This window comes from Drosophila elegans, unplaced genomic scaffold (assembly GCF_018152505.1).
Source record: "Drosophila elegans isolate 14027-0461.03 unplaced genomic scaffold, ASM1815250v1 contig_476, whole genome shotgun sequence".
NCBI classification, from domain to species: domain Eukaryota; kingdom Metazoa; phylum Arthropoda; class Insecta; order Diptera; family Drosophilidae; genus Drosophila; species Drosophila elegans.
The window spans coordinates 11,377,285-11,389,844 of NW_024545863.1; the positions used below are offsets into that span (position 1 = coordinate 11,377,285).

At 39.0% G+C, this 12,560-nt stretch overlaps 2 protein-coding genes across 3 annotated transcripts; one reads left to right on the forward strand and one right to left on the reverse strand.

The window, feature by feature from the left end:
• Positions 1 to 5,274: 5,274 nt before the first annotated feature.
• LOC108141143 (RNA polymerase II-associated factor 1 homolog) lies at positions 5,275 to 8,120 on the forward strand. The gene is made up of 3 exons (XM_017264367.2): positions 5,275 to 5,466; positions 5,523 to 6,489; positions 7,317 to 8,120. Exons 1-3 carry the CDS (start codon positions 5,393 to 5,395, stop codon positions 7,896 to 7,898), a joined length of 1,623 nt encoding a protein of 540 aa, XP_017119856.1. The 5' UTR covers positions 5,275 to 5,392; the 3' UTR covers positions 7,899 to 8,120.
• Positions 7,961 to 12,526, reverse strand: LOC108141144 (zinc finger protein 99). Of its 2 annotated transcripts, none has more exons than XM_017264368.2 (3): positions 11,835 to 12,526; positions 10,436 to 11,021; positions 7,961 to 9,003 (listed from the first exon to the last, which is right to left on the reverse strand). In XM_017264368.2, the coding sequence occupies exons 1-3, from the start codon at positions 12,282 to 12,284 to the stop codon at positions 8,492 to 8,494; spliced, it is 1,548 nt and encodes a 515-aa protein (XP_017119857.1). In that variant the 5' UTR covers positions 12,285 to 12,526; the 3' UTR covers positions 7,961 to 8,491. The 2 variants fall into 2 exon arrangements, with proteins under 2 accessions (XP_017119857.1, XP_017119859.1); XM_017264370.2 differs by having other exon boundaries at positions 8,790 to 9,003; positions 10,443 to 11,021.
• Between the last annotated feature and the right edge of the window lie 34 nt (positions 12,527 to 12,560).

Here is a 12,560-nt window from a genome sequence, read left to right on the forward strand (position 1 = left end):
TTAGGCTGTTTAATGCAACAAAAACACATTTTTGGTGTCGTTCGTCACTATGTGGACTGTCGTACAAAGTGATATAATATTTGAAGAAAGTCCCTTAATTGCAGTAGATCAAATAAAAAGGGCATGCTTTTGAACTGCACCGCTTGCGCAATCTATAAATAGTTGATATCAAGCCACTCGGGGAATAACTTTTTTATTGGAGCTAATACTTTTCAGTCACTCGGGGTAATTTCCTGGTAAAAGGTGGGCCATTGTGCTGACTAACTCATTGCATTAAGAAGATTTTTCCCAGCAGTAGTCCACTGACCCCATGAATTGAAACACGTTTTGTGTGGTCGGCCGCAAGTTTTGAGCAATAACTAAACGAGAGAATCTCACTTTAAGTTGCATTATGCATAATTCAAAATAATTTCCAGGTCGGGCGACGTCGCCGATGATCGAATGCTTCAACTGAACTCCGTTATTTCCCATCGTTATTTCACAATTATAATTATATGTGCCTTCTAAGTATAAATTTAAGTAGCGTTAAATAAAAAGTTTATGACAGCAGTAGCTAAAATAAGATTACTTTCTATAGACGACCACGAAATATTAACTGCTGCTTGCTTTATTACCCATTCATTTATCTAGGAAACAGTTTAGTTCCTGTTTTACAGTGCTTTTAAAAGTTCTTTTATTAAATATATTTAATTTGGGAATTTTATTTTTAAAAATTTCAAAATTTTTATAGATAAGGTTTATTATTTTATTGTTTTTCTGTAATTATGGTAAGCTTAAAATTATCCTTTATATAAACTAAGTAGTGTTTATGATAACTTTAAATTATTTAGCATGCTCAAATCGCTTTAATTCCCATTGTCCACGAACTTGAGAAATCATAAAAAAATATTCCTTTAGCTAAGCAAAGATATGATCTCTTTTTAGCAGAACTATAAACTAATTTATAGATCTGAAAACTTTTTATTTCTCGGTCTTTATAAGCTTAGCACGATATGATTTTTTGTTAAATTTACTGCACACGCGCAACATTTCGTGCTAATTTAGCTCAAAGACTAATGCAAAAATTGCTTTTGGTTTTATGACTAGAATGGACTCACCTATTTGAGATAACTATCCAGTCAGAAAGGCTTTGCTATTCTGGTAATCATTATTCTCGAAGGATATTATTCACTAAAGATTGATAAGTCGGGATCTCCTTTTCGTTTAACTACCGTTCGCTGTGAACATTAAACGGATACTGAACTCATGGCGGATCCGGCGCTCTCTTCACACTTCACTTAAAGTGTCAAAAACTCTAGTAGTTTCGACACACACTCATACATGTCGCCAACTGGCAGGCATATATGGTATACTCAATATATATATATTAAGCAAATATGTATGCTAAATAACGATGTATCAAAAGAACTGCGAGCTACTGGGAGCTGCGAACTGCGAACTGGGTGAACCTGCGAATAAAGCCCGTGCTGTTTGCCCAACCAATTTAGCGCTTGTTGCAAAATGTAAGCCGTTTTTGAAACTGAAGTCGCGCGCGCCACTTGATCCGGATTGAGATACGATACTCGACACTCGACACTCGATTGAGATCGTGGATCCGAGAGATCGTCATATCACGAAGCTCGAATACAATCGGGTTGTTTTTTGTGTGGGGTAGTAACGAGCATGGAAATTTTCATATCGACACGCCGCGCATGGTCAATTGATTTGCAACTTTTTTTTTTGCTTTGCTTACTTTGGCTAATTTGATTGATCGGCTGTTCCTTCTACCTAAGCACACCTTCTAACTTTTGGTTTAACTGGTTCGGTTTCGGTTTTGGCAGTGTGCTTTCCTTACCATCATGTGATGTATTGATTAAACAATAATTACTAATTGGCAGTAATTAATAATTGTGGGCAAAAACAAAAGGCAGAAAACGTGACACGTTTGCTTTGGCCACAAGCGAAGTCAGGAATGTTTTATGACGTAGTCATAAATAACCAAGGCTCTTAAAGCCTTCAAAACTAAAAACTCTTTTTTTTTGTGGTATATATGTTTTTTTCTGTACAAAATAGGATGCATGTCAAACAGAACTAGTTGCCACCAAGATCTGAATTGGAAAAGGAGAGTGTTTTCTTAAACACCATGACAATGACCCACATGGCGGATGAGTAATATTTTTATTTTTTGTATTTCTGACATTAAATGGTCTTGTTTTTTTTATTTCTTTATTAAAATGTTCAAACTAAGCAATTTAACATATTTTTCTCCCAATGGTTTTTTTACAATTCTTAGTGACTTTGTGGAACCGCCACACTTGTAGCATACTTTTTGCATACATTTCCGCAAGATTAGAAGACAAGAGCGTATTATTATTAGCGTTAAAGTAAGTAGAAAATTAAAAGTATGATCAGAATGTGTACCAAGTATTTATGTTTCCACCAAAATCGAAAGGTAATTTTTCAGCTTTCTCATTGAGAAAACCAATTGGTTAAAAAGAATAAGGTCAGAAAACGAAAGCCTTATTTCAAAAATAGGAGGGAAAATGAAATCAGATTCAGATACTCCTTTCAAAAAATATTCAAAAACGAAAAAGTTTGTGACTTTGTTAATTTAGGATAATTTTAATTGTATTAAAATGCTCAATCCAGAAAACTTGCGTTCTATTACTTTTTTAGGGTTAACTTAACTTAAAAACTGTTATTTAATTTTTAAACGACATAAGCATATATATAGACGCATTTTTATTTATTTGGGTTACTGCAAAAGTTTAAGTTAAAAACTAAAATTAATAATTGCATTCGGAATAAAAAGTATAATTTGGTACTTAGTAAGTACAGAGTATAAACACAAGGTTTCAACTCTTAAGCATTGTTTCAAACTAATTCCCTCAAAGAATCCAATTTCAAAACTTACTTTCGGAACACCCTGAAGATCTATGCTCAGCGATGACAAATATTCGAAGAATACGGTTGATTTCTCAATTTATTTTCTTTCTATGCTACGCGATCAATCAACAAGGGAATGCTAATTTCTTTTGACGATTATTTTGCCAAATCGTCTTCGCGTTAATATCAGATGTAAATAAATTAACAAAAATCGCACAGATTTTTCTATTCGCCGTTTGTGTGGTGTCTATAACCTTGTTATTGAACTCCCTGCTCGGATTTGCGCTAAAGGGGGAAATTTTTCACAGCTTCCAACTAAGTGATACCCATTAAACCAACACCACAACAAAACAGGTGACAATCATATTTTTTCCACAAAAGAAACAATATTTGCCGCTAATTCAATTTATTGTGATTTGTGTTTATTTGCACTGGGCGGCGTTGTTTACATTGACCATTTCACAGTCATTATGGTCTCCGTTATATGGGCTATAATGCTAAGTGTCAACAGGAAAGTTTTTAAGGTTCTACTGGGAAACATCGGCTTCAAATCCCGGATGCGGCGATAAGAATTTCGAAAACCTTTTTATTAAATGTTCATATCTATCGAAGTATTTGTTAGCGCTGACATAATTCGGGTTCCGTATAAAACTCTTTTGCCGTCCTCCCAGTCTTCCAAATGGAGGATCGACGAGTTTCATATATAATGGATCCTCCTCGCAAGCACTTAGCGCCACCAAAAGTAGGAACATCAATAAAAAACTAGACATGTTGCGTTAAGTACCAATGCATTAATAATGCAGAACTTAAAACAAATAGCGTTGAATAGCAATTAGCAAGGCTTATGTTAAATGCAGCGTTAAATTTAAAGGTACGCCAAGAAAAAGTTTATTTGTTAGTTGTGCAGACGCTATTCTCCTTAAAAAGTTAAATTACAATACACTGGTTTTAATGCAAAATAAAATTTCTTAAAATTTAATCATTTTTCTATGGATATCCGTTTTCCGTGACTATATTTTTCCTTTGCAGTGAAATAAAAAAAAACCTGACACCGATCAATAGAATGGTATCGGATAAAATAAAACTAGACTTAAAAACTAGAATAGAAACTAGAATTTCTGCCGTGCTCGATATCTACATTTTATTTTGGGACACTTTTACATTTTTTCGTTTCGTGAAATTTTTTTTCCACTTTGCAAGTCTTTGGAACTATATGAAACAGTTTACAATTTTTTTTTTTTTGAACTACAAGCCAAAAAATAGTATGTACCAAGCTGTTGAAGATATTCCAAAATGTTATACATTCTTGATGGCCTCACAGTAACTGGATTTTTAATTTTTTTGTTTAATGTAAGTCTGGTTTAATAAGTTATTCGAATTGATTTAACCATTGCAAATTAAAAATAAACACTGCTTTTGCTGTTTTGGAAAAAGTAAATAGCTGACAGAAAAATAAAACCATAGCTAATAGTTGTATAGAAAAATTTAGTACAACTTTTTTGTTTAATTTTTGTTTTGTTTGTTATAAACTATAAACATGGAACCAATAAATTGGTAAAATGCTGCTCTGTCGAAACATAATTTTATTTATGTAGATAAAAAGGTTTCATTTTAAAATCATGTTAGCTATATGTACAATGAATTTTAATATATCACCTCCAGTCCGCCGCTTAAAAAATTAATTAAATTAGACATCCGAAGCTCATCACTGATCAAATTCATCACCCTTTCATCAGGCTGTCGACTGAGCTGAATGCGACGCCGTCAGAACAGACACCCTTTCTCAATCTAATGAAAACGAGACTTAGGTAAAAATGTATGATATTTAATATCTTATGTGAAAATACCTTTTACCTTACCTAGGTAACGATTTTTTTGTCTTAAAATTAGCTACTTAGGTATTTAGGTACTGAAATATATTTTGTTTTGTTTTGTATTCAAATTAGCTTGATACTACTTGATTTAATTTAATTTTATATTGTTTTCGCCAATATGCCAATAAAAATAGCATAATTTTACTTAAAATTGAAGAAAAGTTAATTATTAAGATATATGATGTATACATTTACTTTTTTCTACAACCAGACTTAATTGACAGAGCGTAGACAATATTATAATTCATGTACAACTTTGTGAAAGTTAAAAAAAGTATTAAATTGTGTTTCTTTTACCTTACCCAGGTACTTATTTTCTCAAATACCTTGTACCCTACCAAACTAGTACCTTTCCCAACACTGCTAGTGATGAATTTTTTGCGATGGCTCAGCGATTAAAAGGTAATGAACGGTACTGCAAAAGTGTTGTATCATATACCCTTAGTATTTTAATTGTAATAAATGAATGTTAAGTATTTTTAACAGCAATGGTATATATGTGGTATATTTTGGTGCTGGGGTGGGATATTTTTACCGGTCAAGCGCGGTCACACTGGCAAGCGCAAATGTGAAGATTGTTAACTTTTACCAGTAAATGGAATCAACGCGATAAAAATAAAGGACTTAAGGAGAGTTACTAGTAAGAAGCAGCAATGCCGCCGACGATCAACAATTCGGCGGTCAACAGCGCCGCCGAAAAGCGACCCCAGCGGCAAACGGAGCGCAAGTAAGTGGAAAACCAAGCGAATCAGACGCCGCCAAACTCACATTTTCTCCTTGCAGGTCGGAAATCATTTGCCGCGTTAAATATGGAAACAACCTGCCGGACATACCCTTCGACCTGAAGTTCCTGCAATATCCCTTCGACAGCCACCGCTTCGTGCAGTACAATCCCACGTCGCTGGAGCGGAACTTCAAGTACGATGTGCTGACGGAGCACGATTTGGGGGTGACAGTGGATCTGATCAATCGGGAGCTCTACCAGGCCGACTCCATGACGCTGCTGGACCCCGCCGATGAAAAACTACTGGAGGAGGAGACCCTGACGCCCACGGATTCGGTGCGTTCACGCCAGCACTCGCGGACTGTGTCCTGGCTGCGCAAATCCGAGTACATATCCACGGAGCAGACGCGCTTCCAGCCCCAGAACCTGGAGAACATCGAGGCCAAGGTGGGCTACAACGTCAAGAAGTCGCTCAGGGAGGAGACACTCTACCTGGACCGTGAGGCCCAGATCAAGGCCATCGAGAAGACCTTCAGCGACACCAAGAGCGAGATCACCAAACACTACTCCAAGCCCAATGTGGTGCCCGTGGAGGTGCTGCCCATCTTCCCCGACTTCACCAACTGGAAGTACCCCTGCGCCCAGGTCATCTTCGACAGCGACCCGGCCCCCGTGGGCAAGAATGTGCCCGCCCAGCTGGAGGAGATGTCGCAGGCCATGATTCGCGGTGTGATGGACGAGAGTGGCGAGCAGTTCGTCGCCTATTTCCTGCCCACGGAGCAGACGCTGGAGAAGCGTCGCACCGACTTCGTCGCGGGCGAACTGTACAGGGAGGAGGAGGAGTACGAGTACAAGATCGCGCGCGAGTACAACTGGAACGTGAAGACCAAGGCCTCCAAGGGCTACGAGGAGAACTACTTCTTCGTGATGCGGCCGGATGGCATCTACTACAACGAGCTGGAGACGCGTGTGCGCCTCAACAAGCGTCGCGTCAAGGTCGGCCAGCAACCAAACAATACCAAGCTGGTAAGATTAAAGTCATTTATCGCTTTATTAGCCATACTTTTCCAATTAGTCTTTGAATAATCGCTTTTTAATGTTCATACATCAGCACGTTACCAGCTGTTAAGTTAGATTATTTATTTAGTATTTAGTTTTAAAATGAAAATGTACAAGAATCTAAGCAGCTACTCGCAAATATCTAAATTTTCTTAATACAGAAACAAGTTAATACAATTTTAAGCTTCATTTTTATAGTCACGAATAAGTAATAAGAACTAACATCAATTTTAGGGTCAAGTTGATTAAGAACTTGGCTTATTTTTGCAACTTAGTATTAGATTTAAGGTAAATCAAGAAGAAACTTAACGCCAACACACACAAAAAGAAACGAATTTGAAATCCGCCTTTTCAAAATTTTAGCGCAAACATTTAACGACTCATTATTTAAAAATTACACTGCTCAAGTAGTTCCTTAGATATGTGAAATCCAGTCGAAAAAAAATAGTCCGCTGAAATATATTGTTTGATTAATGTATATACTTTCGATTTTAAAACCGTCCTAAAACATATATCTATATAAATAGACAAATTTAAAACATTAAAAAAAAAACTAGCATTCAAAGTAATAGTTAGAAAAGCTCTATAAACTCCAAAAGTTAATTTGTGACTAAGGGTATTAAAATACTGTGCACTTTAAACAGATTTTTAAGTTTTATAGTGCCTCAACGGATTGAATAAAGTTTATCATCATGTATTTCAGAAAGCTAAAGCTCCAGTAAAAGTAAAAAAAATATTTCTAACTTTCTATATCTCCCTTATTAATATACTTTTAATATTTTTTTTTTCTTCAGGTTGTCAAGCATCGTCCGTTGGACGGCATGGAGCATCGCATGCAGCGCTATCGCGAGCGGCAGCTGGAAGTTCCTGGCGAGGAAGAGGAGGAGGAGATCGAGGAAGAGCTGGAAGAGGACGAGGAGCCGTCCCAGGTCATGGGAGAGACGGAGAAGACGGGGGAAGATGCTGCGGTTGGTGCCCAGGCAGCAGATGGTGGCGATTCGCCGGCCCAAGTGGCCCGCGATCGACAGTCCCGCTCGCGGACTCGCAGTCGCAGCGGATCCAGTTCCGGATCGGGCTCCGGGTCCGGATCGCGGGCCAGCAGCCGCTCAAAGTCTGGCTCCCGATCGGGAAGCGGCTCGCGATCACGCTCCAATTCCCCGGCAGGATCCCAGAAGTCGGGATCTAGGTCGAGATCGGGCACACGGTCCCGATCCCGTTCAAAGTCCGGCTCGCGCTCCCGTTCGCGCTCCAAGTCCGGTTCTCGATCCCGTTCGGGATCCAGATCCAGATCTGGCTCTGGATCTCGATCGCCCAGCCGCTCGCGCAGCGGATCGCCCACTGGTTCCGGATCGAGTTCTGGAAGCGGCTCGGAATAATGAATAATTTCAATAAATAGCGATTTATAATAAATAAGATTGTATTCAAACAAAAACATTTGGACATTGACATGTTAATTGATTTGAAATTAAAAGTAAGATATTAACTGCATATTTGTTTTGCGGAAGCAATGACCAATTCCAGCTGGGTCACGTCTCCAGTCAACTTCGGTTCAGGTGTAGAGTAAAAAGAAATTTCAAAATAAAAAACTTTACAAATAATTAAGTGCATTCCAACCAAGTCGGGTCTGTTGCGAATTATACTTGGGCGCACAATATCGGGCTCTATACGGTAACCAAATAATACTCTTTAGTCGACAAAATTCCATAAAACAAAGAGCAATTACAATTTTTATAAATTTTATGACTAAATGACCATTTATTGATTTCAATGATATTGCACTTTTATACTTGAAAGCACAAGATATTGAAAACAGGGAAAAAAAAAGATTATTTTTTATTACTATAAACAGTTTTTGGAAGCAGACCAATATTTTGCATAAAATATTTGCGAATCGTAAGTGTTATTTGGTAAATCCGTATGAGGCCCGTATAATAAACGATAAATAAGTAAATTTATATCCCTGTTCCAGCTACGTCGCGTCCATCAGAAATCGCTGGAAGACCTCGCCGTCGGAACTGGGTAGCTCTGTCTGCTGTGGCGAGTAGAGTCTCAAATTCTGGAGCTGCTGCACTGGGGAGCCGTTGCCGGTGAAGTGCACCACGGCAACCGGCTGCAGGGATAGGAGTTGACCCGACTGCTGGGGGCCCACGCCGCAAATGCCCAGCTTCTGGCACTGCTCCACCACAATGTCGTCGATGGACTGCGAGAGTAGGGCCTCCTGCTCCGGATCGGCCATCGAACCGCTGTTGATGGCAGCTATTTCAGCGCTGGCCGGCGAGGGCTGGGTGGGCGAGTCGCTGCCCTCCAGGAAGGCCTTGATCAACTGCTCCGGCGTCTGGGCGTCCTCGGTGGGACAGCGATGCGTGCGTTGGCTCACCTTGTATCTGAACGTCTTCTGGCAGAGATCGCACTTGTACGGCATAACCCCCGTGTGGATGCGGGTGTGGACCAGGAAGGAGACCCGCTGCCGGAAGCACTTGCCTGTGGACGAAACCGAAGTATAGTGGTTGTATTAATATATATATTCGTCATAACTTGATTGGAATGAATCATATGTGGATCACCACACTTAAAGAGTCAGTATTAATGAAACACTTTCTTGCCAATTTTGGTTTTCACCTTTTCATAGTTTAGATCAATGATATTTGGTATTCCTTATAAAATTTAGAACACCTTTACGATGACGACCTCAAACTTTTCAAAGCCAGTCAATCAGTGGCTGACTCAAAATTAATTTAATCAGACTTTTATTTGATTGATTTATTAAGAGCTAAACAGTAATTAAAATTACTAGTAAGCAAAGGAAATTATTATATATATATAAAATAAAATATATTTTTATATTGTATATTATACTAATGACTGGTAATCTAAGAAGAGATAGATTATATATGATGGTCAAGGTTGGTGATTTTGAGTTATTGTAGAATATTAAATATGTTTGACAATGTGGAATTTGAAAGTTAATCTATTGGGTTATTGTTCTTAAATATATTTGTCAATTGGTTTTCTAAGGAGTTGTAAGTGGAGAGTAGATGTTCCAGTGATAGGTTGTCGTTGCAGAATGGGCTGGCTATATTTTAATCTGTCTTAAACTTAGTGTTTGCTGTGGGCAAAAATAAAATTTTAAATGCTATAATGTCAGGTACAGCAAGTGTCTTAAAGTCTCAAGAACGTATTCATTATATACGCAAATATAATGCCCCGTCAAAATCAGATGTATTATTTGATAGCAATTTTAAACAGTTAAGTTCCAACTGAAGTAAGTGAGATGTATGTCAACGCCATGTTCATCTAACCAGTCTAAAGCCCCTTCAAAAATGCAGGCATTACTTTTTCTGAAAGATCTAATAGCTGGCAACTTAGACTGCTCTCCAAAAAAAATACTTTTGGGTACCATGTATGTAGGTCTTCGGACAACTTTACCTTTAATAAGTTTATTTACAGGAGTCTGCGTTATTATAAAGATCTCTCTGTTCGCATGAAATTTAATTTAAGCCACGAAAAACAATATGCAATTTGCTTTAAAATAACTTTCTAAATAGTTTGATATAGTAGTTAATAAGTTAGGTTAATATTGTAGAAGCCAGTAAGTAAAAGTAGTAAATATGAACCATCTGGACAGCCGGAAATGTATAGTTTCTTATTTTCGTGTTAAGTTAAAATTCTGTTCCAAAAATATATACTTTTTCCATATCATTTTAAATAGCAATAGATTAAAACCATTTGTTTCCTAACAGTTTGACTTAATTTTTGCTTCCTCTCACAGATGTGAAACTAAATTCGTTATGGAGTTGAAAAAATACTTGTGTCTTAATCATATATACGTTTTACTTATGAGTGTCTTACAATCTAATGTTAATGCTGATATTTGAAAAAATGTATAACGAATGAAGGTAAGTTTGATACCCACCGCACACCTCGCACTTGAAGGGCTTTTCCCCGCTGTGGATCCTCTGGTGGTTATGCAGCGTGGATAGCTCCTTGAAGGCCCGGCCACAGACGACGCAGACATGGGGCTTCACCTCGCTGTGGTAGAGCAAATGCTTGTGGTACGACTGCTGGAAGGTGAAGGTCCTGGCGCAGATCTCGCAGGTGTACGGCATCTCGCCGGTGTGCAGCCGCTTGTGCTTCTTCAGGAAGTACTTGGTGGTGAAGGACTTGGTGCACACGTCGCACTCCCACAGCTTGGGCGTGGCACCGCCTGAATCCGGTGAATTGGGCGACTGCTGGAGCATGCTGATCGCCCCGCTCAAGGCATACGGCTGGGAGCTGGTGGACGAGGAGTTCTGGCCACTGCCCATGGCTCCCGCTTCCTTGTGCCGGATGCGATCGCAGATGCTGAGCTTGGGCGAGGGACTGACCGCAATGGTGGTGGTGACGGGACTAGGGTTGGAGCACGGAACACCCATCATGTGCACTACTTTCAGGTGGATTCGCAGGGAGCCCTTCATGCGAAACGTCTTCGAGCAGAGATGGCACTTGTATGGCTCCTGATCCTGTACAAAAAGACACATTCGTTATAAAATTGGAACTTGGCGTTTAGTGTTTCAGTGTTGGGCATTACAAATGTCTATTAGGAAATGGAATTTTCAAAAAGCAACATCAATAATACAACTTTACAAACTATTAGTTATGATAATATCGCTTTTTATTTGAGTTAATTTAAAGGCAGTAACATTTTGTTGCTCTTAGCTCTTTTAAAAACACCACTTTTGTATCGGGTGAGATAATATAGGTTGAGTATATGGGTAATTCTCTAACGTCGATTGCGACACTCCTACGCGTTCAAGTTGAAAAACAAATTTTATTTAAACACTTAAAATTGGTGCTAAGATTGAGTTTGGCAATTGATGATTTTCGAGGTTATCACAAAAATCTGCGATTTTTTCAAAAACGTTTTCGAAGCTTTTAATAAAATTCATTTTAAAATGTTATGTATTGATCGTTCTTTACAATTTTTTTGTTTGACCATAAAATATTAAGTAGTTTTTTTAAAATTGAATTTTAAGTATTATTTCATTGAAATGTCGCATTTGGCATTTTAATAGAAATGTTGAAAACAAAGCTTCCACACTTGTCTTACTTTCAATTGAAATATTTCAAAATATGCTATGAATTGATTGTATGGCTGAACTTTCTGGAGAATTACCCATATGGAAATAATGACGAAACAATAATGAATAACGTTTCATTGCCATACGAAATTTTATAGTTATAACGGATTTTCTTTCTTTTCTAATATCAGTGCCTGCTTTGTAAAAATATATAGCCCATATGATATGAATTTGATATTGATATATGTACATTACCGGCTCCTCCTGTTCTGGCTGCTTTGCTTGCTGCTCTCCTTCGGCGTTTTCGTGCACCAACCGGATGTGCATGTCCCTTAGTTCGCTGTTCCGGAAACTGAACTCGCAGATGTCACAACTGGCGGGAGGAGTTTGGGGCACAGGTGGTGGCGACGGCACCACGGACTTGGCTCGTTTAACCCTTCTTTTGGGGGCAGAAACGGCCACCAGGGGAGGAACGGGCTGAATGATGACCGGCGGCGTCGTAGTTGGGGGGCTCTGGCTCATCAGACTGGTGTGCGAAAACAGGTGAATGGTGAGCTTGTCGAGCCCCAAGAAGAGCTCCTTGCAGTTGGCGAAGGGACAGGCCAGTGGCCCATTGGCCGCCTTGATCAGGCGCTGCTGCAGTGCGTCAATACTGCCGAAACTGGGCACCGCACACAGCGGACACAGCACCGAGGTGGAACACATTCCGCTGGGGCACTCAATCGAATCTTACGCAAATTGTTCACCTTTTTAATTGGATATTCCTTCTGCTGGGTCGGCGAACATCTATCTGTTCAGGAGTCCATTCCCAGACGGCACACACTCAGCTCAGTCTTTCCGCTTTCAGAATTTTCTAAAAATATCAGCAAGTGAAAATTTTGAAAAACATTTGGGCCCAGCAATCGGAGATCTCGCCAACGATGCCAGCCAGCTGAACGAAATAATGAAAAATAATGAAATGCCCGGCGCTGGTCGTCGTCG